Genomic DNA, 26,319 nt, shown 5'->3' with positions numbered 1-26,319 from the left:
CAATTGAGCGGTTGGTGACTGAGTGAGCGAGACGGGGCGACGCGGTGTCAATGCACTTGCAGTGTGGCGCTGGCCTCGATCTAAATTCGCGCGCGGATTTTGAGTGGATGGGGTGGCGCTGAAGGCGCACACTGATCGGAGGATTTTGAATATTTCAGAGCATGATGAGAGAGGTACAAAAAAAATCAGAGCACTTCAATTATTAAGTAACCAGTGTGATTTTCCTGTAAAAACCAAATTGCAGAGAAAAATCATGAGAAAATTAAATAGAGTCCTCTGTTTGAAGACCACACGATTGGCATTGGAGGAGTTTTTTTTCTCTCTCTCCGTCGCCAATATTTACCGTCAGATGTGTTCTAGCAAAATTCATATTCAGTCATAACTACAAAAAGTCCCCCCAGTCGCATTTATGCGCTCTATGAAAAGAGGAATGCAATAAAATGCATCAGGCATCGCGTGGCAAAAACCTCTGGACGCTTCACTGGAGGATCCAAGGACGCGCCGCGAAAAGGAGGCGACGCTCCTTTTGCATCTCATTTGTGTTGCAAAAAGCCCCAACTATGTCACATCGCAGCACCACACTTGTCGTCACTTTCCCTCCCACCGCCTCTGCTCGCGCTCTATCGCGCGCGCCGCGGCTACAATGTGACATTTCCCACTTTTGGGCCAGAGCGCGCTTCTTTTGCAGCCGAAAAAATGTGCGAAAAACCACCGCCGGGCGGAGGGGGGAGTTGAGCAAAAATGTGCAAAGTGGCGTGCAAGAGGCAAAAAAGCGTGTTTGAGCTATTTATTAGTGACGAGAGAGTGGAAAACGTTGCACAACGCAGTGTAAACCCAGCCCAGTGAAGGTCGTGCACAATCCAGAGCGTTCACCCCGAACACTTGGAAGTAGGACGCGCAAAACGATCGACGTCACACTCTCGGCGCTCTTTCGCTCTCGCTCATCCCCACCATGGCGCGCCGCTGGCCACACTCGCGCTCACATCTTCGCGGACAGCGCGAAAACAAGTGACACAATTGCATCTCGCTCTGATTGCCTGGGGAGCAATTTTGACTGCAATTGAAGCTCTGATAGCAGAAAATTTAGAACATTTTCCGGTGCTATTGTTAGAGAAGTCAATAATGACCAATGGAAAAAAGCCCTGTTTTAGAAATGTTGAGAGTTATCCCACTAAATTAACACTTATCTATACGAATTGCGTATATTTTCCTTTTGAAACCCAATGTTTGGGGGAAATACGGACTAATTGGTTCTCAGATTGTCTATTTCAATTATTTTTCCCCTAAAATTGCATTAAAACTTGTTTCAAAATCGTTAAAATTCATTGTCAATAATTTTAAAGCAAGACAAAGTCTAATAAAAACCAATGAAATCAGCATAATTTCAGTCATATGAATTACTTCGAATAATCTTCGTTATTTCCTCGAAGAGAGTGTAAAAGATTTTTTTTTTTACATTTCTTTAAAATGCTTCTATATATCATATCTCGACTGTACCTCCGCTTTCGCAACTTTCAACCGAAAAAAACCTCTCGGCAGCGCTTTTTTCATCTTTCACGCCGCATTTAAACTCATTTTCGCTCTCTTTGCGTCACTTTCGCGCCCTTTCACTCGTGCCAAAAATCCGTTGTTGCGCTTCATATTCAAAAAAAAACCCTCCCCAAAATTCCTGTCACATTTGACACTCAGCATCGCAGTTCCTGATTGGCTGGGTGGAAAAAAGCACAAAAAAAATGACAGAGGCAAAAAACTTGCTCAACTATGATTTCGCCAGGAAAGATGGAGCGAGAAAAAAGCGCCCGCGTCTAATTTGACATTCTCCATCGCGTTCAAAATTGTGTTATTCAATGTTAATCGTTGTTTGTCTCATTTTCACTCTCGCATCGCCCGCCAGTTGGAGACACATGTCGCCATCACGCTCACTCCAGCGTGAATCGCCATGACAGGCTGTCTCAGTCGCGCGTAGCGCGGCCTTCGTTTCTCTTTCAGTAACTCGCGCGAGTGCGTTGAACTTACTCTGCACGACCTACTTGCGAAGCTTGGAAATATCGAGTGCACGGCTACAAACGGCGCGCTTACACTGTCGCGTGAGGCAGTGTACGTGATCTTGGGCATCAACTGAAGCGGGTAAAGAGACTCGAAAGCAACTCGTGAATTTTCACTTTCGCAACAAGTTGCGGAATTTTTGGTGAGTGACTTTTTTGTGGGGCGCCTTTGTAGAGGAAAAATACTATTTTACAATAATTAGCTGGAGTATTAAGTAATTTAATAAGTATCGCAAATCACACATTTGAGGTTATGAGAAACCGACTAAAGCTGGGATTCTTAAATCTTCTGCTCTAATCGATAAGAAACTGTAGAAAAGAAATTGCGCCTAAATGGAATTATGTAATCCACAATTCATCTAAAATTGCGGTTAAACGGACTCGATTGTGAGAAATCCACTGCGCGCGATTCTTCTCAGTGTAAGACTCTATGCTCAAAATGATTTTGTGAGCTGATTTTGTGTTTGGTTGTTCAAGTGATTCGACCGAATCCCAGATTATCAAATTAATGTTTCAGCTAAAGCCTTCATTTCTGCTCCAAAATCCGATTTTCAAACCAAACAGACGAAAGTGACTTTCCCTCCCCATTTTCCCCCGAGTCGCAAGCCAACAGCCCAATGGGTTTTCCATGGAGGCTCTGTTGCTCTCGCGAGAGAACTATTTGGTGTGCGCCAAGTAGGCCACGGATTGCCGGTCAATGCTCCGCGACACATCAATTGTGTAACCCAGTTTGCGGTTTCACTGAGCGAAAGTGGCCGATCCGGCCAGGATGTGTGGAGATGAAGAAAAAATTACCTGCCAACACTCGTCCGATCAGTCGATCGGTGTCCTTCGTGTCGTCGGAGAACAGGATCTCTCGCTCACCAACTGTCATTTTTTCTTCTTGTGTGTGAGGATGGAAATACTGAATCTGCGATGAATGACTAGGCTTAAGGATCGATCCTATGGCAATAAATACAGCACTGAGTCTGTCCACTAAACCCAATTTTATCACAAGTGTATCATTAAATCACAAGCATTGCTCGTCCTAAATGAGTCTCGGTAGAATTCAAACTGACAAATCATTCTCACAGCCACCGCCTGTTAACCCACTCATGTTCCTGCAATATCCCCGGGAAGTCCTGTGGTGGTGCCTGAGGTCCTGTCCGCTGCACTTCCTGCGGTGGCGCTGTCGTCACGTGTATTCACCGTGCGAGAGAGACAAAATGCTATTCACACGTTCGATTGGCGCGACTGTCGAGCGGACACTGAGATGGTAAACTGACGCTCACCACCATATTGACACCGAACGCTCACACAAGCCGAAGAGCGCGTGAGAAGAACCGAGACAGCATCATTCTACCCGCGAGAAAAACAAAGACAGCCTCTTGTTCACTCTACGAATCATTCTTGCGATATTACCCCGCGAAAAAGTCCCTAAAAGTGCAAATTTTGCAAAATACCGCCGCCAAGAGTGAAGTATGATGTCCTATATCCTTTGAATCCCCACAAAATCCCCCCCCCCCCCCCTCAGTAGCCCTTCACTTGTCATCTCGCTCCGCGCCACCTTCTCAGTCACTCTAGAGCAATCTGTTGTCCTTGGTGAGTTCATCGACACACATTCTCCACGACTGCGCTGTTGACTCCTGTGACATTTCCCTCCTGGCGGGAAGCCTATCCTTTGCTCGCACACAAATTTCGCACAATTATGCAACAAGCCAATGGAAATTGGGTCACTCCCCGTCGATTCCCTGTACTGCAACTGCCATTCCCCACACCACACTGCATCCTAATTGCATCCGATTCCCAGGCATAACCTCAAACATGGCAACCTTTCCCCAACAACCGCCATCTCACCCCAAAATCCGGCCACCCTCCCGTCGGGTCAATGCTCGCTTAGTGGGCCAGAGAGGCCTCCAAGGCCACCAGGAGGAGTCACCTTCGGGGCAAAACTCCTGGCCAGGACATTCGCCTGAGCTACCAATTCGGTCCGCGGTGACGCAATCGCGGCCAAATCATTTATTTCCACGCAAAGCGGGCCAATGACGTGCGTTGAACTGCTGAAGCATTGACACTCTATCGCATTTTTGCTCTCTCGGGTGCCTTTCAGCGCCAACACGGTCGCTCAACTGCACGGAGACAAAAATCTGAGGCAGAGGGGCGGGAAAATGGCAGAAAAGTGAAGGAAACTGCAATTCGAAGTGACTAAGCATGTTCTTGGGATTCTCAATTAGTCATCGAAACTGCCGACGACGAATCCTTAGGAGGGCAAAAAGCACAAGGAAAATCTCATCCAGTGGGATTTTTGATTCAAAATGCAATTTCTGCTGCTCTTTCGAATGGTTTTCTGCACTTACACTGATAAAAAAAACCATCGTGCAAGTTGGTTTGGGTTATTTTGGCACAAGCATTTGGATACTTGTGAGTCAATTTGATGCGTTCATTGACGTATTCGCAGAAATATGACTTCATGCTCAGATAAACTATCATTTCTAAGTCACTGAAGCACAGAAACTGATATTCTGCGAATTCATGCTGTTCTCAGACGTCTGGTTATAATTCGTGTATATTTCTCCTGTTTCTTAGGAAACTCTTTTCCTAGAAAAATATATAAAAATCCAGGAAAACTGTAGCCTTACATATTTCATCTTCTCATATAGTTTCTCCTTACATTGTTGCTAAAATATGCACACGATAAGTTGCAATGCATAAAATATTGAATTTAATCTGATAATAGAAATTACTTTCAATTAATTTATTAAACCTTTAGCGCTCATATAATCCACAGCAATCACTAGAAGGTTCAGAATTATCGCCGACTGTGTGTGTATTCTCGCACTTTATCAAATCGGACAGTAAAATCCACACATATATTGTGGTTAGTGGAATAAGTTAATTTTTCCCACTTTGCGCGCTCACTGGCGAATTGCTGACATTCAAAAGCGACCAAATGTAAAATTTGCTTCACACACTCAAAGACCACACATCTTTGGGGAAAGCAAAAAAAAAAAAAACAGTCACCAAAACTCATCAGCATTTTATCACTTTCTCTTTCGCAAAGACATGTTCCTCCGCTTAGTGTCCAAATTATTTCATTTATGCCATCTTCGCGACTGTTTTTTTATTTCATTTTTACTTTTCTGACAAAAACTCCCCACCAAATTATGTTGTATCGTTCCGCTGTGGCGTCGTGACTTGGATTGCCACAAAGAGATTCACTTTCACCCCAGTGAAAAGGTCCGCGAAAGTGAAGAAAGACACAGGCAAGAAAGTGGGCAATTTGGACGCATTTTTCACCGCCATTGATGACATTGTTGACACGTCGACGAGCAACTCTGGCAACTTCGTCGTTTGGAGTGAGTTTGACATTGTGTTTCGCAAAAATTCCCCCCAGAGCGCGCAGGCGAGTGGCGCGTGCGAGCGAGAGCACACGAGCGCGCCAGCGAGAGTGAGCGGGAGGGCGCGAGTGTCGTTTGTGACTGGATGGCCTAGATCGTGAAGGTCGACCGTCGCCAGTTCATTCAACTCGGCCGCCGAGCTTTATCTACTGCACGATAGTCGGTCGCTATCGTCGGATCACGGGCATTATTTTCAGGCGCTGCCATTGATAAAGCTTTCCCACTTTTCCACTCCACCCCTCTCCCCACCCCACCGCCGCGCATCCCAACACTCCCAGTGGATCAACAAATTTTCACCCGAGGGAGATTCTTTGTCATTTTCTAGGTCACATCAATTCAATCTTGTTAAATTTCAATGAAAATTTCCCACAGTTCATCTCAATTGAGCGCATTTTCTACACACTTCTTCTTCATCTTCGTCTTCGCCACCCAAAAGCCACATTTGAGTGTCATTTTCCGTCGAAAATTTGACAGGAAAGATGCTTTTCTAAAACAGTGTTAATGACCATCGATAAAATTGCTCGATAGCGACGAAAATAGATTAATTGTCGACAGCGAGTCAGTTGATAAAGAGGCGACACTTCGCAGAGGAAAGTTTGGTATAAAGAAGACAAAGGTGAGACATGACAAGGCGGACAAAGACAGAGTTTGAGACTTTTGGTGGAGAAACACAAAATCAGATAAACTCCTTTTTACATATTTAATTGAAATATTTCCCATGTTTCATGACCGATTTTGAGCATTTTTAATAATAAATTGAATGATTAAACAAATATTTTTGAAATTGCCTTTGATTTTTAAATAAAAAATAACTTCAATGTATTCAAATCAATTGAAGAGGATTTTTTTCGTCCATTTATGACAAATTTGATTTTAAAAAGCGATCAAAACATTTCCCTAAATCGAAATGTGCATTTAAGAATTTTGATTACGGAATTTTACCGAGGAAAAAATGGGAAAATGCTTCTTCTCACTCTGTTTGACTGTTTTGCGATAAATCTGCTCGTAATGTTTGACCTCTCAGAGTAGTTCCATTGATAAACAACACAAATTCGTAGAGTATTGTATTTTTACAACATTTGCAATTACCATAACATCTCAGCCAATTGCAAAAGTGTAATTATATTTGCAGTGTTTTCTTCACCGAAAAACAATGATCTCCTAACCGTCAATCCAAACCTCCCAATGTAAGTCGGAAATTTCCGCTTCATGAAGACAACAACAACAGCAGCAGCAGCAGAAAAAAGTGGACTTTCTCGTGAGAACGAGAGTCAAAGATCGGTGAATCGTGTCGAGAGAAACGCGATGAAAGCGAAAGCAATCGAAAAATGAAAGTGACTCGACATAGAAAGTGATCAAAGGCGATCACGTCGAAATGAAAGTTGACGCCGTCAAGATCCCCACCCGCTCGCCATCTCACTCACACTCGCACCGCACGCGGTCTCTCTCTCGTCGCTTTGGCCTATTTCGCATGCGCTGGGTCACTGACCGCCAACTGGGCCTCGAGCGATCGCGAAGGACCCCGAATTCCGATCGTCGCGCGCGCACTTCACTTTCGTTAGGCGCGAAATTCAAAAACGCAGCTCAGCGCAAGCTTATAGTGTAATAATCAGTTTTTTCACCTCCCTAACCTCCAAACCCGCCTCACACACACTGCATTTCTCTCTCTCCCCCTTTCGAGAAAGAGTTCATCGCACAGACAATGTTACAATATTGTAATATTGCAAGTCAATTTATTCCAGTCGGATTGAGCAGTTTTCACGCGATTTTTCTCGTCAATGAACGCGCCGCAATCTTGAGCCCAAAACACGCATTTTCCCACCCATAGTATCGAAATGTGTGAATTCAGAATGCCTATGGCTTCATATTCACCTTGTTTCATCGACACATTAAGGCTGATTTGAGTGCGCGACTGAGCTTCGATGAGAAGAGAAGAGAAGAAGAAAAAAAAGCGCCTCACTTTCAGAGGTTATGTTGGAGAAGTTTTACCGAGAATTGTGGAAAAATCTCATGAAGAGCGAGAAAATGCGTCATTTGTGACACTTTTTCTTCAACACACCACCGAAGAAGGGGAGTGAGGCGCTCCCCTTCGCGCTCGTGTGGCCAGAATTAGAATTTCACTCCCCCTCCAGAGTGCGAGGGTGGGCCACGCGCCGCCCACGATCGATACGGGGTTACTGCCGGTCAAGGCCACGAACACACTCTTGTCGCTTCCTCCGAAGTAACACGCCCCCACCCTTGGGCTGCGAACGAGGTCAAAACGGACAAAAGGTGAAGAAATTGTCGCTCTGCGGGGAAAATTCGGGCTAATGGGAAAAAGGCGAGCGCTAGTGGAGCCACTCGGGCCATCTGGTGGAGAATGGCGGCGCTGCGAGTGCACTGTGTGCAGAGTGCATTGCACTCGCTCTCGCCTCTCCCAGAGAGACTCTGGGAAGGAGGCACCTGCGAGTGCAGCTGAAGGGGCGCCCGGATTCAGGAGGGTGAGCCAGAGAGAAATGCTAGAGGGTGAAGCAATTTGCAGGTTGCTCAACTGGCTGTCATAGGGAAAAGGGAGTCATTTGTAGTTTCAGTTTCACGCTGTCTCAACTTCATTTTCTCGTTTTGTTTGCGATTAGAGTCTGACCCAATTCTAGCGGTTTTCCTGGACAATATCACTTCAATAATATGCTAATAATTATGTTATTGTTATTTAATATATTGCGATTGAAGCATTTCTACTTCATTTCACTCTTCCTGAGCATCCAGATTGGAAAGTGTACTCCAGAAGTCGAGTTGATAAACTCTGAAGAAGTACAATAAACTGTGTGAGTTCAAGGCTTTCATTTAAACCTCATATTTACGCTATCTCAAGAAAGTACTTGAATCGTAGTGGAAACAATTGTCATCTGCAAATTAAAAAGCCAATCCTGAGGTCTAATAATGGTTTTTTTTTAACCTCTTAGCCATGCTCAGTTACTAGTTAAAACCATTGATGAGCGGCTCAAGTGAGAAAGCATAGATACAAAAAATTAAAGAAATTTCACCCATAGATCAGAAGTGGGATTACTTTATCACCAACAGAAGGACACACAAAATTTTATTCGGCATTCTTCTGCACTTTCTCAATGACCCACACAGTGATGGGTTAAGCGGAGAGATTAGAGAGCGTCGCTCTCTCTCTCTCTCTCTCGCACCCTCGTGCTGAGAGAGCGCCGCGTGACTCATGACAGGACTCGGCGACGGAAGCACGGCTGGGTTCCCGCTGGCTCGCCGGGACGCCTGGCGGTTCAAGTGCATTCGCTCTTTGGGAGAGCGGGAGAGCCAGCCAAGGGCATCTCGGTTGCCGTGACAACGCCCTTCAGTCTCTGCAAGTGCACCACAGAGTGGCACTCGGGACGGCGCGAAGGCCATTGACATCCAGCGCCACCCCAGACGCGCCGCGCGATCCTCCGAATTCGGAATTGTCGCCCTGCGAAAGGTCCGACGATCGCGCCAACTCTCATTTGCCGCTTCAATTAATCTCGATGGAAAGTCACGTTTCACTTTCATCGGACTGAATTTCACCGAATACACTTAACAAGAGAGCGCGCGCCCCCCACTCTCCTCTATGGCATGAAATTGTATGAAAATTGCGCGCCGCTTCCTCGGTGATTGTGAGAAAAGTACCCAAAAAAAAAATCCCTCTCAAATGCCAAAAATATTACCATTTTTTCACCTTTGCTGGCCAATTAGAGGCACATCAATTAGAAATTCAGATGATTTTCGCGACGCCAGGGAATAATTTCACTTTTTTCCATTTGATGGACTGGCGAGAATTTTGACATTTCACCCGGCGACGATATTGTTTTCAATTACTTTCACGTGCACTCTTGCCTTTCCTCGCGCAATTATTTGTGGTTTCATTTGCACAAATGACACATTGGTACGTTTTATCCGCCAAAGTCGGTTATCGGTCGCAAGGCAGGAAAAAATGTGGAGCAATTTTTGGGTTATTTGTTGATTTTTTATCACAAGATTTACCCCGGAAGAGGAATTTTTAAACCAGTGAAGAGTGTGTGCGTACGGAATTTATAAAATAAATCCATGTTTAATAAGATCAGAATCTGACTTCACGACGCTAAAATTTCGAATAGAGTTTCTCTTCATTTTTTGGATATCGAATATTTTATGAACTTCTGCCACTGTTAACTCAATATTCACCCAATCAGAGACAGACAGTAAAATGAATATATCGCCAAAGCCTTCTTTCATATTCCGCTTCCATTTCCATTATTTATCGCCATGGGCAAACAAACACTGAATTTTTAAAGGTTCAGCCAAACAAGAAGCGCCTTCGAATGCGAAAAGTGCACCGAAATCGCACCATGAGTCACCCCTTGATTCTCGTTCTCCGGCACTGCGTCTCCCATCGTCTTTCGCTCACGGAAGAGTGAGCGGCGGACGTGAGGAGCACGCAAAGGGGCGCACGCGCAAGGACGAAGTGGGTGAGTGTGTGATTCGAGAACTGTTCCCTCTGTGTGTCAAACCCAGTCTCGCCTGACGCGAGCCAAGGCCAGGAGAGTGACACAGAGCGCCGATGGACTGAGGGGGCGACGAGGGCGAGTGAGCGCAGCGTGAGGGTCCAGGAAGTGTGAGTGGGCACACTGGAAGATTTTGGGGTGAGCGCCAGACACGCAAAAGATCAAGGTGAGGCAGAGCTGAAGCCAAGCAGCGTCGCGATAAAAGTTGTTCACCTAGAAAAACTGCCATTCGACTGCAGTTGGAAGGCGGAAATTGGTTATTTATGCCCAGACTCCCCCCAGTCAAAAATAAACAAACGGGCAGAATGAGAGGACAAAAGAGCGAGAAATTCAGATGCACGCGCGCTCGTCGTCCAGAACTATCACACAGGCCTTGAGCGAGTGCGATCACACCGCGACCTCTCGTCGCGACGGAGGAACAGTGTCACCCGGAGCGCTCGCCCGGAATGTAGGCCACAGGCGATCGCCACTGAGGGGTTAACATGCAAATGAGACAGACACTAAGCGTGTGAATCAGATTCTGCACTCCGTCTGGCTGCTTTGTTTTGATAATGTCACTTCACCCAATTCTGGCCGCTTCTCAGAATCTCCCGACTGGATTACGCGGACTCTCCATTCAGCGTCCGCTCGGCGATAATTCGATAGAATTAGCAACCACACAGACACTCTACGGGCAGAATTCACAGCTCTTGTGATCTGTTTTTGGCAGCGAACGCGGCCAAAACTTTGATAAACAGCAGCAAAAAAACGGAGGCGATACTCTGACCTTGCCGTGAAACTCTGCAAATTGTCAACAGATCGCAGCAAAACCCTCTTTCTGTGTGTTTTTAAACCCGTTCTGAATCCCACCGTGTTCTGAGATGAGGAGACTTAACCCGAATCTATTGCGTCGCGGGAATGTGGATCACTCACCTAAGTCTGGAATTGAGCTGGACGGCTCCTCGGGGGCGGTCTTGGCCTTGAGCGGCGGAGGCGGCGGCGGCGGTCGCATGGGTTGACTGGTGCTGGACACAACCGGAGTGCGGAACACTGTTTCCGCGATGACCGGCCGTCTGTCCTTCTGCGACTCCTCGTACAGTCGCCCGTCCCTGATCACACGCACTTGATGGGGCGGCGGCGGGGGCGGCGGGAGGCTCTCTGACCTCATCACCACCGGCTGGCTGCGCGATATGACAATCTGAGGCGCCGAGGCGGGCTCGGGCATCTTCACTCTGTGGAACTCCACGCGCGGCGAGAGTATCACCTTGGAGTCCGCGGCTCCCGACAACAGGACAGTCTTCACTTCGCACTCGTCCATGGCGTGGCAACTGTCACTTGTGGACACATTCAGCCCTCAGAGCGCGAAAACACATCCCTCCCCTCCATTCTACGCACCGCACATGAGATCCGAGCAGCCGGACGTTCCGTTGGAGTTCAAGGGCACCGTGATTCTCGCCTCAAGGCGACCACAGCGCAAAACAGAGGCCCAAATGACCCACCTTGAACCCGCGAACGCGTATTTAGCTCACTGATCGCGGAAATATTATCACGAAATCGACCAAAATACACCTTCAGCACACAAACAGACTGGGAAGTGTGCGAGACAGTGGTGAATTTGGGTTTTTCCTCACTTTACGACACTGCAAGTCACGCACGCACTGCTCGCGTGAGTGCTCCACTGTCAAGGCTGTCACGTAGTGAGAAAACTGTCAGGGAGAAAAAAACCTTGAACTTGAGTTTTTCACCAAAATACGTCTGATTTTCCCTACAAAACACCGTGAAATCCTTCACGACAGTCCCGCGGACACTTGTCACGGGGAACAGTAGACATTGACGCCTCGCAGGAGGCTCGACAACAACACACAACACCGTCAGACAATCCGGAAAAGTCTGGAAAAGTGGATGCCACAGAGCGACTGAGTCCCACTGTTGGCTCTCTGACACTGAGACTGAGACGCGACCGACTCTCGCGCCGAACTTTCTCTCACTGGATGAAAGTGAAACCGAGATCGCGCGCGACCACACACAACTTCCGCGGCCGCCCGAACGCACCCGAGAGCGGCCGAAGGGGCGGCCGGTGGGGGAAGGGTTGCGAGTTGAACTTGGGTTGCCGCAACACTTATCGGAGTGCTGAGGAGCAAGGCCGAGAGAGCGAGAGAGAGAGAGAGCCCGCGAGAGGGCAGTGGCATTGGGCGATGCTCGATTTTGCCAAGTTCACTCAGGCACCTCTTTCAAGGTTTTTCCTCAGACGCCAAACCATTTTGCGACGTGGATTCGGCTCAGAATATTGGCTGTTAGATGATGAGATTTTCGAGTTTGTGCGAGAGTCGTCAGATCTGTTGTCTGTGATGTACTCTCTGTAGAAAATTCAGTTGGCAGGACATCGAGGAATGCATACTTTGAGAAAAGCAAAACAGAAACAAAGGACACTTGACGACTTTTACCGGAAAATTCAAACGACAGTCAAGTAAATTTTCCTTATGTTTCTCTCCATCGCAAGTGAATATTCTTCAGTCTAAAAACCATCTTTCATATTCCACCGACTTGCGCTCTCATCTGGATGCGGAAAATTCACTTTCCAAACTCTTCTCGCCTGTCAATGACTGATCAAACGCGATCCAGTCGCTTTCAATTTCATTCACCCGAACTAATGATCGCCTTTCGACTTTTTTCACTTTTCACCGCGCTCCGAGAGGCACGAGTCGCCCCCCCCCCCACTTTCCCTGTCGAGCCATTTCTCTTTGGCGCATTGTTTCACCCCGACTTTTACTCCATTGTTCGCGATCGCGCGAGCGCGTTCCAGTGATCGAAATTCGGTGAAATGCATTAACCCATTTCGCGGGCGCGATCTTGCCAATGAAAGTGCTGCGAAAGTCGATCGCCTCCTTTCGCATTGCCAATTCAAAGGCACAAGGGGCTGCTCGCATAAGCCACGAGCGAATTGATACTGAGCACAAATACCTAAGAGAAATATGATAAAAAAGTAATGTCGAAAATCTTATTAAACAAACTGAAATCAATATTTTTCTGATCTTTCTTCTTCAAATTGGACATTATTCTACAGGAGTTATCCAACAGAATAGAAGTGTCGGTAAGTTATTGACACTTAAACGGGTCAATTTTACTATTATTACCCCAAAATTCTGTTTTAACTTAGTTAAATTCCATTGTCGATAATTTTAAACCCAAAAGAAGCCACGAATTTTAAGATTATTATCCAAAAAATAATGTTAATTTCAAAAGTGTTTTGAAGGATTCACTTGATAAGCATGTTGTTGGTCTCTTCACGGAAATGATTTGAATTTTTCCCATGCGAGAAGCCTTCAACTGGAAGCGTTCATTCGCCCAAAGACGCTCGATCACGGTGATTGATCGGTTGTTTTTCTTTTCTCTCGCCAGAAGAGACCTTTTGGAAACTATTTTCATGCACAATTCATGACGCTTTCGCGTCTCCGTGGTTCACTGCGAGTTTGTTGTTATTTTTTCTCACATTGAGGCGAAACAGAAAGTTTTGTCCCGAAAAACATATTTCGGCAAACGCGCGGCTCATTTGATTGTGATTGCGACAGAAATAGACAGCTGGGCTCAACCTTCGTCGACAAATCCCTGACAATGTCCTTGGATGTCCCTGGGAATGATACTCGGAAGTCGGCGAGAGAGAGAGAGAAAGGGTGGCGCGCATGCGTCGATGTCCTTGCCCTTGGTCTCTCTCGTCCTCGCGCTGGCTCGCTCTCTTTGCGCGCTGACGAGGAGTATTGCAACTGATCGAAATGTCCACTTTCACTACGGCCGACGGCAGCGCCACGACGTCTCTGAGTGCGAGAAGACAAGATTACGGGTAATCCTGGCGAGTGCGTCAAATTGATAAATCTAATCGCCTTATCGTGTCGCGCAAGATAACCTCAAAAGTCTCATGCAGCCTTCCGCCATGGGAACTGGCGTGGGCACAGAAGGCATCCCCCACACCCTGGGGGTGACGCACGGAGCCACCAAGGTCAATCAACCTTCGGAAACTGCGTAGTTGGTAAACATCCCTTCATGAGTAAACACAGCGCGCCCTTTTCGCGTCGCCAGGCAGCGCCTCTGCAGGATGCTGAACCGCCCGAGAAATTGATTAATGTAAATATGGGCATTATCACCCTTCGCCAGTAAACACTGATAAGTGCGGCGATCCAATGACTTTTCACATTGCCTCTCGTACGCGCTTTTGCGCGGCTTTCGTGCTGGGGAAATTTCCTCAGCGGTAAAACCTGGCAAGAGTGAATGACTGGCCATGACTTATTTTGGCTGGAGAGAAAAGAAGTCGAGGCACGTGGCAGGGAGATCTTCTCGAGAGCAAACATTGAGTGTTATCTCAGTGCTTGGGTGGAGTATTTTTGGAAGGCGCATCGCGACTGTTGACTAAGTGGCTGCAGAGTGAAGTTTCAGGGATGTTTTTCGCTGAATAAACGCCCTCCAATGTTTGGCAGAGAATGCAGATTGATGAGGCAAGAGAGCAAAATATAGCCTTGCAATAGAGAACAGAAATTGACCCAAAAACACTGGAAATCTTTGTGTCTTATGAGAGAACTTATCGCGCTCGAGGCGTGAGTGGATCCGCTATCTGAGTCCCGAGTTGAGCCCCGAGTCTCGACTTTCTCTGCTGAGCGCGCCTTATCGTTGGGCGGGAGGAAAGGCGCGCGGAGAAATTTATGTGGTATTTATTTTGGGTTATTTTTTGTCTGCTATTTCGGTCTGTGTGTTTGGGGAGCGAGTGTAGGTGATAACACAAAAACCGAAAAACACAGTGCTCTTGGTCACTGAACTGATATCGCTTGACATTGAATTTTTTTGCCGAGGTCAAAACGTCGCGTCGCCACAAATCGCACGATCGCGATCCTTTGGCCAGAATCTCGCGCTACAGGAGACGGGATGATCCGTTGCGTGGAGTGGGAAATCCGCAGAATGCGATGAAGAGAAGACTTTTCTTGTCGCTTTCTTGCGATATGCATTGGATGGGGAAGAGGAAGAGCGAGGAGGAAAGTCACCCTAGAAAAAAAACGACGGATTTCTCCGCCCTCGAGTCTGAAATGTGCCATAATCAGGGTTATTTGCTCAGTAACGCCTCAAGTCAAGCACGTCACGTCAAAGACTTTCGATGTACACCATAATGAAGAAGACTAAGCTGTGATGACTGAAAGAATTCGGTAAGACGAAGAAAGTGGTTGTAAATTGATGCAAGTTTTAGTCAAGAATGTCTGGGCTATGATAGGCTGCCTGAAATATTATTATTTTCGACTTATTGTTAATTATTACTTTTCAATGCCTCAATTCCGGCGTCTTATGATAATCCATTGGAATCTCCTATGACAATCACATGTTGTCCTGACACAAATGTACGAACAATTATTCACAATGTTTTCAGGTAGAATTAAACGATATTTCTTTTAATCTTATCTCACTTCATCATTAAATAATAGATACTGAATGGACAATATGATGATATAATGGACACAATGAATAAATGATACAAGACGCTGTTTTATTCTTATCCTGAATACTGTTTCATGTGTTGATATGAAATAATCGTCTTTGAATAGGTGAATATGTGTTTAGCAAAATAATGAATTCCTCAGAAAATGGTTGTGGAATTTGCTCTCTATCTAATGGTAGTACATCATTCCTGTCTAATCAACACGCCTTGGCCGCTTCGTCGACTCTTCCCGGGTTCAGCGACCCACCGCTTCTCTCCGGCTTCCCTGCTCGCGCCTGAGTTCGAATCCGAAGAAGCGCGTCCGCAGAAAAGGAGACGGAATCAACGCCCTTCGTGACCTCGATAACCCCGCGCGAGCCGAGGGCGCGCTCCCCGAGGGCGACCCACTTTCCCGCCGCCACTGGCGCCCCCTGGGTCGCTCCGGCGCGTCGATGCACTTTGAGGTTAAGTGCATGCAAGAATTTTGCAATTATCGCCTAATTTCCAGCCTTTCGTCCAGAAATTAATGCGGAAAACTGGTAATGACAATGAAGTGAGGATTTAGAGTAAGGCAGCGAGCAATTGCAGACGAGATGATCTGATGTGCTGGAGAAACATTGCAACTGAAGTATACAAGTAGATGCGATTCTGTGTTTTGAAAGTGGCGCTGCAAAATTTTTCTGCACTTCAATATTGAGCTGGGCGAAGCCTTCGTTATTTTTTTCTCTTTGGAATTGCAAATATCGCGTCTGCCCACCCATCGGCATATCACTTACCAATTCTGTAGCATTTTGCATTCAGAGACAATGGCAGTGCACGTCGGAAGGGTGGCGGGACATGAAAGCATCAACTTTCAAGCCTGACATCGGAACAATGGCCTCTCTCTCTCCCCATCCACGGAAAAGTCCTCCGACGTCCTGCATTCAGTCAGGGGGGTCACTCGCCCGCCATCGATCCGTCTACCCCACTCGGGGCGCCTCGGGCGCCGCTCGAGCGCCACACGAGCCCGACAGTTCGGTGAAGGTCATTGCTTCCTGCTCCCCACCATCGGGAAGAGGGATACTCTTCCGAGGGGGGCGCCTCCTTCCCGATGGAGTCCTGGGTAGGGGCGGCGGAGCGGGTGAGCGAACGAGAGGTCGCTGACTGTCTGCGTCTGGGCGGAAGGAGGGAGTTTCCTCCTCGTGGAAACCCTTTTCCACTCTCAGCACTCTTCCTCTCAGACGCACTCGAGAGAGGCTCCCCAGCACTGGGGCTGATGCACTTGAGCCAGACTGAAAAGCGTCAATTAGAGAAAAAAGACACGGATGAATTGGAAGTTTGCACTGAGAGACTTTCATTTGCATGCATTTAATGGCAAGCAAATATTAATATAAAAGGGCGCTAGAATGAGCTTTTAATCGGTCATTCAGGAAAGTTTGCAGAGCGCACTTTCGGGAAACACCCAATTAAAGAGTTTCATATGTAAATTCAACGTGACTCTGACCTGATAAAGGATTCAAATTAAGCTAATCACTTCAACTACTCGGCTAATTAGTTTTATTTCAATTAATGCACAGACAAATTGCTTGAATTGAAATGACAACTTCAATGAATTGTATTAAAACGCTGTATTCAGGATTTTATGTCATTTTGGATGTTTTTTTGACAAACGTGGTTTCCTTTTTTGTATCAAAAAGTGTTCATTTTATGACTAACTGTCGATCAACTGGCAACCTTTGTAAATAATCTGAAGCCTTTTCAATCCAAAGCTTATGGCTTTCAAGAGACTTTCATTTGCAATCAGTTTGAATATATTCCCATATCCTGCATTAGTAAAACCGCAACGCAATTTCACTCCAAATTACTCCTATTGATAGCGCAATATCGCCCTTCCATTTGGAAAGTCCACAAATCACCGCATTGCACTGCAAAGCGTCGCGCTTCCTCATCCTCCGGGACAGGATAACCGCCCAGACGAAGAGGGGAGACTGCAGAATTCTGGGAGTGGAGCATCCTGGCAATTGAGGACGATTCCGGGCGATCGATCTGGCCCGCCTGGCGCGAATCGATTGCGTCGTCTGGCTTCCGCTTGTGGGGCAGAAAGGGGGTGGCCGGAGGGGCGACGTCGGCGTCGAGAGGGGCGAGCAGACGAGTGCAGCAAAAAGGGTTCATCATTCGACAGTCTAGGTGCGAATGCATTTCGGATTTGTCTCAGTCAGCATTCAAAAACTTCAAAAGACTCGACACAGAGTCAAGTGCTTCCTGTCACACTGGCAACCCTTCGCTGGGCAATTCTTCTCGCTTTCTGCATCAGGGAAACCTTCTACCCCACTTTCGGCGCCTCTTCTCGCACCCTCTTCGTGTTCTCCCTGCGCCGCATTTAGAGGGAGGATTTTGGCCAGACGACCGGGAAACTCATGCCAACTTTTCATTTCCACCCTTTTCAATGGGGGAGAAAAGCTCCCTCCGCTCCTCTCAGGGGTTGATTAAACTCGGCCACGGAAATATCCGCATAATAGCGTTCATGTCGCCATGGCTTGATTTGAATAATTTCTCATTTTTTGCCTGCGTTTCAGTGCAAAGCTTTTCAACACGGAATTGACGCCTTTCATGATGGTTCTCGACGGAAAAAACGTTGACTTATAGAGCTTCAAAGTCTGGCAATTAAAATGTCAAGTTTTTCCACTGATTTTGATGCAATTACTCTGCAATGATTGGCAATTGAATTAATTATTTAGAGCTAGGGATCAAAATCCTACCCGCTTAGACAGGTTCTTTTCCCTCATAATAGATCACACAATTTTATTCTCACAATAACAGAATTAATTTGCCGACCGTGTTCTCTAAATCTATCTTATATCATGTGGTACAAGTGGTGAACAATTCCACTGAAGCGTTTGTTTCAATTGGAACATTCAACAGTATAACCATTTGTGGTGCTTTAGAACAGGTGATCTGTAGATCTCTACTTCATATCTAGATTCGCTGGATTTTTTCTGTTTATGGGCATGAAATCTTCATCACTTCTTTCGTGATTTTAATGTAGAAACAAGTAGAAAATCTAGAAAATCCCCAAAATCAAAAGCAAAGTTTAGATGGCGATTAACCTTGCTCAGTGATTTAATTATCGTTTCGAATCTCTCAAAATACTACTAATTGTCCAAATCCAATTAGATTTAGCGGAAATGCAGCACTTTTCCAAGGAAAATCAAGAGCACGCAACATTCTCACTGCCATGCATCAAAGTCAGGCACCCTCAGCCACCCTTCGGCTTCTCCCGCGGGAGTAGCGCGTGTCTGGGAGAGGCGAGCGGCTTCTGGGGGTGGCACCCCTGCACCGGCTCGGCAACACGGAAATTGTGCTGCACGCCCTGCGCCCCGGACGCCCCTCGGCGCCGATATTTAGGTCTGACAGTCATTGTGTCGGCGCGACGGCCGAGTGAAGGGCGGCGTCGCCATGGTGACGCATCCTGGAAAATCCGGCAGTCTGCAGGAGGGTCACCGAAAGGAGGTTGATGACATTCCGGGAGGGCGGCACGGTGCCCGGATGAGTCACGGCGCTCAAGTGCTGAGAAATTGGTCTCCTTTTGACCCATTGAACTCCGCCACTTCCTGTCCAAATTCCACTCTTTTGACCAGCCTTTTGGCCTCTGTGGCCCATTGCTTACGTTTAACGGTGCAGAGATGGCTCTCTGCAGATACGAGGGGAGAATTTATCCCTCCTGAGATAAAAAAAAAACATAGGGGATGAAATTAAGGCGAGGGTGCTTTTTAATAAGATCCTCATTCAAGACTGAAAACGACTTTATGTGGAGGGTTTTCCTCTGTGTCACTGCACGAAACTATACACTCTTTTCAAGAATCAAATTCTTTTGCAAATGCAAAGGATTCTTATTCAGACAAGCAGAATTCTCAATGAAACTTCGATGCTAAAGAAATCTTTCACAAAAAAAGAATTAACTATAAGATTCATCACTCTTCGAAGTTTCTAAACGCCTTATCACACTATGTTTCTTTTCGGTGTAAAGTTATCGACAATGAAATTTATCCAAGTTTTAACAGAAATTTAGGAAAAAATAGTTGAAATCAACAGTCTAAGGTATACTTAGTCTATATCAATCCTGTTTTTCGACAAAAAATGATATAAATAAAGACCATTGAACGCAATTCGTATCGATAAGTGTCGATAACTTCCTTATAGTGTGATAATTCCCTGAAGCAACGAAGACAAGCGTGATTTATTTAATTTCTTATGATTTCTGCAAGGATTTACTAGAAAAAAGAACTTGTAAAATATAAATAAGGAAACTTTCGAGGGTAATAGACTTTATTCAGTTTTTGGCCTGCAAAAATCCAACATTTTCATCCACAATCTGGTCTGAAAAGCGATCAAATATTTGTTGTTGAATCTTTTTTTTAGGCATTCTAAGGATATTCATTGTTTAATACTATTCAAAGAATGCCTTTATTAATCTCTGGACAAGCACGAGTGACATCCAACTTCTTTTTGCGTCTCTGTGATCTTATCAATTAGTCAAAATATTTATATTCCTGTTATCACCCGTCGGGTTGTATCACCTGACGCCGATCGCCGAAGCGCGACTCTCGGCGCGATGCTCCACTTCGGCGAGCACAAGACCGAGTCAAGGTTAGATCTCTCTGGAGTTCTGCTCGTTGCCAGAAATAATTGGCCTCTCTCGGGAGAGCGGCGGCAGGAATGCCTTCGCCATCTGGCCTCAGCGCAGATCGACGCGGGAGAGACTCTGTCCTCTCTAGAGCGAATGTGGGTCTGCGCGATCGCTCTTTGGAAATTGGATTAATTGCCGCGCGACCGGGAGAAGTCGAGAGCAGGAAGAGAAAGTCTCCGAAACGCAGTTGATGGATATTAATAGTCTAGAATTTGAGAGTGTATGTTTTCCCAACTCCAATGACAATGGCAGTGACAATAATATTCGAAAAGTTTAGCGCGCCCGATGCAAATGAGGAGACTCTTGGCGACGCTACACAGTGCCGATGATATTATCACAAAAGTCGGGCTAAGGGGCGACAGAAGGGCCCCAAAAGAGACGCAGAAATGTGGAACGAATTGTGGGCACGAAAGGCGTTCATTTGGCGCGAATTGGCTCACTTTTGCTGCGAAGCCTTCGCGCGATACAGCAGAGCCAATGACCGCGGCTGGAGGGCAACGTTTTCTAACAAATATAGCAGAGCTCTATCGCTCCCTATGTCGTCGCGCTTCTATACGAGGAATTTCCCGACCCACTGATTTCCGCGGAGGCGCGCAAGTGCTGCAAAAGACGCCCGGCGAGCGTCCCAATTGACGCCCAAGAAGCGCCGAAAAGAAGAAAAAACGCCCCATGTCGAGTGTTGAGGGACCCAGAAAATTGCCGCAAAGGCCGCCAAACGGCAGATCTCGATAAATTCGGACTGAGGCATCGTGAGCAAGCATTTCCATGTTCATATGCGGCGATTGTGGTGTGAGTGTGTAGAAATGTGGGATAAAAACGGCGCGAAAGGCGCGATGCACTGAATTGCATTGTGCGCCAATGTGAATGCACTTTGCGCTGCACTCGCGAGGTCAAGGGCAATTTGGCGATGGGTATCTTTGATTTCGGGCACTCCCTCCCTTTGTCTGTCCAAATTCCAGACACTGCAGATGATTTTCTCGGCGGAAAACCTAGTGAATGAGCTGCATCGTTTGCCTTGGCAAGAGTGTCGTCGTCTGGCTCGCTGTGGGGTGAAAGAAACATTCGCGACAGTGGGAAAACACAAAGGAAAGCCACTTGAGATTGGAAGGGAAGCGCCAAAGGGCGATTAAGTGGTAAACTCGATGTCTTCTGCAACTTCTGATGGTGAATTTCCATTAAAACTCTGCGGCACAGCGATGAAATCTTGCTCACCCTTTCGCTGCGTCTTACACTAAATTTTAATCAATTATCACATGCTCATGGCAAGGTGATACTATCGCCTCGATCTCCCTTTCATCTCACAAGAGTGATTTGGTGTGGAAAAAGTGGGCGAAAGGGAATGAAAGCGAGCCGTAAGTTTTCCCTTTCTACATTTCTTTTAACCATTAATACATCATCTGTATCCACGCTTTATTCAGCGAATTATTTTTTATTGACCTTCACTGAGTGTGAAATTGAGATGGTGAGCAACGTCATTGTTTCCCTGTGAAAGTCCAAAAAAAAAAGAGACTGACCATTAGAAGTTGGGATGGTAAAAGTGAAGCAATTTCAGCGCGTTTCTGCCTTCATTTCCGGAATATAACAGTGACCCATTAAGTTTGGCTGCTGAATACATATTGGTGAGGAAGCCCCAAAATGGCCTTTTTGCATTTCGACAGACTGGAAAAACGCTGTTTCTGCGTGGACAATGGCGCTTTTTCCCAACTTTGGGGGAATAATTGAGGCAACTAAGTGCAGCAGAGCGCAAAGGAAATGCACCAGAAATGGTTTTAGAGGTGAAAAATGCATAATTTCGGCATGAATTCCAATTCCGGCGATAGAGTGGCCAGAATGCCACTCAATCTCGTGCCGAGTGCGAGTTGTGTTTGGGCGGAAAAGCGCCGGGTGAGACGCGGCGAGGGACAGTGCGTCACGATGAGAGCCCCGCTCTCCCTGTCTGGGCGGGAGGGGGTGGGTTGTTCGACTTTTGAGTTATGAGGGTCAGGAAGACGCATGCGTCAGATTGCAAGGTCGACGAACGCTCCCTGGCAAGAGGGTGAGACTCTCTCGCCCACACTCCCGCCGTCCGCCCGCGCCACGCGTCTCGCCCGACACTCCGAAGGCCGCCCTTCCGCAACCACAGCCTCGCGGCGCCCCCTGGCAGCCGATGTATGCGAAATGGCTAGATTTGCCTACTCGGAATTTCTTTTTGGCTCTTCCAAACTGTGCCAAAACAATATTACTAAATAAATATAATAATTATGTGATTCTGGCACACATTTCTCTTCCGCACAATCAGTTCAGTTAGACATAATGTCGATGGTAATTGCTGCAATTACAGAGTCGCTTTTTGTCGGAAATCCAGGACATTTCCCTGCATAATTCATCACAGTTCATCAAGGAATCGTCGACCCCAGTGAAAAATCCAATAAAAGACAGCCTGAGCCCACTTAATATTCCCTCACAGCGAGAGACTCTCCAAATCGATTTGAGCCTCCCTCGTGTCGCCCTCGCGCGATTCTGGCAAAGGTGAAAGGTCAATGTCACGCCTCGTGCGAGGATTTCTGGGGGACTCTCGACGCCCTCCTCGGGAAATTGCAGCCGCCCAGTAAATCAATCAGGCGCAATGACAATCCGTCGATGGGGGGTATGATTGGGAGGGTGGCGGGCGTCCCTGAGTTGACGCTATACCCAATCGAGAGCTCTGGAGTGGGATTACGAACTGTTGTGCTGGCAATTTATGAGATTGTCCAGCAGAGAATATTAATAGGACTATTTTGCGGACGATTTATTTACAGAAAAAGGATCAATATGTGAAAATAAAATAATACAAACGTTTTATAACTTTAATTCATTTAATTTCATTATTCTTCCTCTAGAACAGAATGACTAGAAATGCTAATTAGATGGAAGATTAGATACTCATTTGTATCTGCTTCATAAAGAAAGGTGCTAAAAGATAAAAAGTTTTGTAAGAAAAAAATTCAATTCTGAGTCAAAACAAATGCAAACCTAATCGAATTGTGGCGCAAAGAACAACGAATGACACAACATTCGCATTTACTGCCGCCCTGACTCTGCGCCGCTCCTCCATGGGGTCCACTTGGGGCAGAGCGTCCAGCCTGAACATGATTTCCGCGAGTTTTTCCTCAAGCAAAACTATTTTTCTCCCACGATTTCTCGAAAATGTGGTTTTCGAAGTGTCACAAAATATACTTTTCTAGCAGTTCATCGAGCATTCGAGATTGAGGGATAAATCAAAACATTGAGGATTTTCTGGGGAATTGATTCAGTATTTTGAGAAAACTAGTGATTTCTTCGTGGGAAAATGCTCTCGTCGATGCTGAAAGAGCATCAAGCGAAGCAAGGCGCAAGAAAAGAAGAGCAGGGTGAGTGAAATTGAGGGAAAATCTTATGTCATCGTGTTTATGATTCTCTTTGTAATTTTTCTTATTGTTTTCAGATCAGAGAAGAAAAGCTGCTATTGCATCGTCAAATGAACTCACTCAGGCTCTGGTAGATCATCTAAATGTTGGGTACGATATTCGATAATCTCAAGAAATCTGTTGTTATCATTGCAATTTTACTATCTTATTCCAATGCAGTGTTGCTCAGGCTTATCTCAATCAGAAGAAGCTCGATGCCGAAGCTAAGCAACTTCACGTGGGAGCGACAAACTTCGCCAAACAGACTCAACAGTGGCTTCTCTTGATCGAGGGCTTCAGCAGCGCCCTGAAGGAGCTTGGCGATGTGGAAAACTGGGCCAGAAGCATAGAAAACGACCTGAGAAACGTCACAAGCGCCTTGGAGATTGCCTACAGAACCACCAGAGAGAATCCTTAGATGTATCATTCCTTCGGCTTGTTGCAAGGCTTATTGTGATTAAAAATTGAGCAGTCCGCGAAATCTCGTGGGCTCGCACAGTCTCTTAATCGACTTTCTAGCAATCGGGCTTCAATATGGCAACACGAGTGTCATATATATTTATGTTTGTGCATCTTTAGTTCTTATCTCTTGCCCTTTTCTCGATGTTTCCTCAGTGATTCCCCGTCCAGTGGATTCTCACGATATGCCGTAAAGAGTTGGGCTGAGCTGGGAAAATCGTTCAATCTAGTTTGAGTTCGTGTCACGCGTTAGCAAGATAAATACCGTGAGTTTGCATCGCGATTGCATCACATAAAAGCGTTCTCTTGATGACATTCTGCTGATCATTGTTGCAGGAAAGGAGGCGCGAAATGGTGATTCACACGCAAGAGCTTCTGGAAGCAGCGGCGGAGCTCGCTGACCAGCAGAATATAAGGGCGACTGTCAAGGGGAGCGCCAAGGGGGCGCTCGTGTGCGGCGCGGGAGCCTTCATTGGTGGGATTCTGGGCGGCCCTGTTGGCCTGGCCGTGGGAGGAACGGCCGGAGCCTGCACGGCGGCCTACATGAGTCGGGGTGAGAATTTAAAGCTTATCAGTCTTTACGCGTCTCTGTACAAAATTGATTACAGCTCGAAACTTTTTATATCATTTTTCTCACTGAATCCTTATCGCGTTTTCGCTGCTTTTCAGACAAATTCCGGCCCGTAAGCCATATCATAATGCATGACATGACATCGAGGCAGCGCCAGGAACTCGTTGATCATCTCCGGGCGGCCATCAAGGACATCGATGCCGGAGATGCCATGATCGCTGTCTCTCTGTTGATGGGGAATCCCAACATTCAGAAGACGATTCTGCAAACGGTGGTGCGATACCTCACAAATCAGATGCACTTGCAAATCGTGGACTGATTTTAGTTACAAATTGACGCCTTTTCGCGTTTTTGCGTGCTTTTTTGGGGTCCTTTTGGCTCTCTTCTATACATCTGTATAAAAAATGTGATTTTGGTGCGAAGGGAGCAAATAAGAGTTTTTTAGGGGAGTTTCCAGTAAAAAGAAAAAGATAAGAGAAATCCGTTGTTTTCTAGCAGATTTCAAATTGTTGTCATGAGTGAAACTTCACTGTGGTGAAAAACACGTGGGATTTGTTGTTTCCCTCGGATTCTCCCTTGTTTTTGGTCAGAGAATGTCCTCCAAAACAAAATCTCCGCTGAGATTCAAGCTCCTGGCCAAGTGTAGTGTGACCAAGGCCAGAGTTGGAGTGGTATCACTGCCGCACAGCGATGTTTCCACGCCTGTTTTCATGCCGGTCGGCACCAAAGTGAGTAACTTTCAGTCCTTTCAGTGTCCGGAAAGGCTTTACTGCCCTGGATTCACTGTCGCTCTCTGCAGGGATCCATGAAAGGCATCCTCCAGCAGCAACTCTATGCGCTGGACTGCCGGATAATGCTGAGCAACACGTATCATCTGGGCCTGAAGCCGGGCATTGAGACGCTGCGAAAAGCTGGAGGACTGCATAAGTTCATGAACTGGACCAGAAGTCTTCTCACAGACTCCGGAGGCTTCCAGATGGTGTCGCTGCTGAAGCTGGCCGAGATCACGGAGAACGGCGTGAAGTTCCAGACGCCCTACACGGACGATGCCGAGATCACGCTCACGCCCGAGCATTCCATTGAGATCCAGAACGCCATCGGCGCCGACATCGCCATGCAGCTGGACGATGTGGTGAAGACTACGACGCGCGGACCGCGCGTGGAGGAGGCCATGCACCGCACAGTGCGCTGGCTGGACCGCTGCCTCGGCGCGCACTCCCGGAACGCCGACCAGAGCATCTTCCCGATCGTCCAGGGCGGCCTGGAGCCGGATCTGAGGCGCGCCTGTGCGGATCTCCTCACCCAGCGACCCTGTCGCGGCTTCGCTGTGGGCGGCCTGAGCGGAGGCGAGAGCAAGGACGAGTTCTGGCCCGTGGTTCGGCTGTGCGCGCAGCTGCTGCCCGAGGACAAGCCACGGTATCTCATGGGCGTGGGATTCGCCGCCGATCTGGTGGTGTGCGTGGCGCTGGGCATTGACATGTTCGATTGCGTGTTCCCCACGCGGACAGCGCGCTTCGGCTGCGCCCTGGTGCGCTCTGGGCAGCTCAATCTCAAGCAGAAGATCTTCGCCAAGGATCACCGGCCCATCGACGAGCAGTGCTCCTGCTCCACCTGCCGCTCCTACACCAGATCCTACCTGCACCACATCGTGACCGTGGAGCCCGCGGGCGCCAGCATCCTGTCCGTGCACAACGTGGCCTTCCAGCTGCGCCTTATGAGCGACATTCGCGAGGCGATTCAGCAGGACAAGTTCCCGGACTTTGTGAAGGACTTCATGAAGGAACACTTCGAAGGCAGAGAGGTTCCTCAATGGATTATCGACGCCCTGCGATCGGTCGATGTGGAGTTATGAAGATCAGGACGACAC

General features: G+C 47.0%; 4 protein-coding genes and 1 long non-coding RNA gene across 6 annotated transcripts in view; 3 read left to right on the top strand and 2 right to left on the bottom strand.

Annotated features, from left to right (window-relative positions):
- The window catches only part of LOC132256359 (ecdysone-induced protein 75B), a 36,425-nt gene extending 25,495 nt beyond the window's left edge, over nt 1–10,930 (bottom strand). Inside the window, exon 1 of one of the 2 annotated variants that reach the window (XM_059752722.1) lies at nt 10,834–10,930. In XM_059752722.1, the coding sequence (XP_059608705.1) occupies nt 10,834–10,912 (79 nt within the window). In that variant the 5' untranslated portion in view covers nt 10,913–10,930. Of the gene's footprint in view, nt 1–2,840; nt 2,932–10,833 lie in introns of those variants that run through there. The other variant, XM_059752720.1, reaches the window with a different exon arrangement.
- Nucleotides 10,931–22,833: 11,903 nt separating this feature from the next.
- LOC132255797 (uncharacterized) lies at nt 22,834–23,230 on the bottom strand. The gene is made up of 2 exons (XR_009468199.1): nt 23,010–23,230; nt 22,834–22,949 (listed from the first exon to the last, which is right to left on the bottom strand). It is a non-coding gene; the product is annotated as an uncharacterized LOC132255797 (long non-coding RNA).
- On the top strand, nt 23,222–23,896 carry LOC132255795 (biogenesis of lysosome-related organelles complex 1 subunit 1). The gene is made up of 3 exons (XM_059751955.1): nt 23,222–23,386; nt 23,461–23,533; nt 23,603–23,896. Exons 1-3 carry the CDS (start codon nt 23,326–23,328, stop codon nt 23,838–23,840), a joined length of 372 nt encoding a protein of 123 aa, XP_059607938.1. The 5' UTR covers nt 23,222–23,325; the 3' UTR covers nt 23,841–23,896.
- Nucleotides 23,897–23,946: 50 nt separating this feature from the next.
- LOC132255794 (protein C19orf12 homolog) lies at nt 23,947–24,781 on the top strand. The gene is made up of 3 exons (XM_059751954.1): nt 23,947–24,147; nt 24,218–24,434; nt 24,551–24,781. Exons 2-3 carry the CDS (start codon nt 24,233–24,235, stop codon nt 24,769–24,771), a joined length of 423 nt encoding a protein of 140 aa, XP_059607937.1. The 5' UTR covers nt 23,947–24,147; nt 24,218–24,232; the 3' UTR covers nt 24,772–24,781.
- A 170-nt stretch (nt 24,782–24,951) lies between these two features.
- On the top strand, nt 24,952–26,318 carry LOC132255791 (queuine tRNA-ribosyltransferase catalytic subunit). The gene is made up of 2 exons (XM_059751950.1): nt 24,952–25,180; nt 25,252–26,318. Exons 1-2 carry the CDS (start codon nt 25,046–25,048, stop codon nt 26,302–26,304), a joined length of 1,188 nt encoding a protein of 395 aa, XP_059607933.1. The 5' UTR covers nt 24,952–25,045; the 3' UTR covers nt 26,305–26,318.
- Nucleotide 26,319: the final 1 nt, after the last annotated feature.

This window comes from Phlebotomus argentipes, unplaced genomic scaffold (assembly GCF_947086385.1).
Source record: "Phlebotomus argentipes unplaced genomic scaffold, Phlebotomus argentipes genome assembly contig_5, whole genome shotgun sequence".
Lineage (NCBI taxonomy): Eukaryota > Metazoa > Arthropoda > Insecta > Diptera > Psychodidae > Phlebotomus > Phlebotomus argentipes.
The sequence above is the reverse complement of the archived record's forward strand: the minus strand, read 5'-3'. Positions and strand labels throughout refer to the sequence as shown.

Excerpts from the sequence above, each read along its gene's own strand:
- LOC132255794 (XM_059751954.1), top strand. The coding sequence starts at position 24,233 with ATGGTGATTCACACGCAAGAGCTTCTGGAAGCAGCGGCGGAGCTCGCT. Across the intron at positions 24,435-24,550 it reads GGCGGCCTACATGAGTCGGG|ACAAATTCCGGCCCGTAAGC; the intron begins GTGAGAATTTAA and ends GCTGCTTTTCAG.
- LOC132255795 (XM_059751955.1), top strand. The coding sequence starts at position 23,326 with ATGCTCTCGTCGATGCTGAAAGAGCATCAAGCGAAGCAAGGCGCAAGA. Across the intron at positions 23,387-23,460 it reads CGCAAGAAAAGAAGAGCAGG|ATCAGAGAAGAAAAGCTGCT; the intron begins GTGAGTGAAATT and ends TATTGTTTTCAG. Across the intron at positions 23,534-23,602 it reads GTAGATCATCTAAATGTTGG|TGTTGCTCAGGCTTATCTCA; the intron begins GTACGATATTCG and ends ATTCCAATGCAG.
- LOC132255791 (XM_059751950.1), top strand. The coding sequence starts at position 25,046 with ATGTCCTCCAAAACAAAATCTCCGCTGAGATTCAAGCTCCTGGCCAAG. Across the intron at positions 25,181-25,251 it reads TCATGCCGGTCGGCACCAAA|GGATCCATGAAAGGCATCCT; the intron begins GTGAGTAACTTT and ends CGCTCTCTGCAG.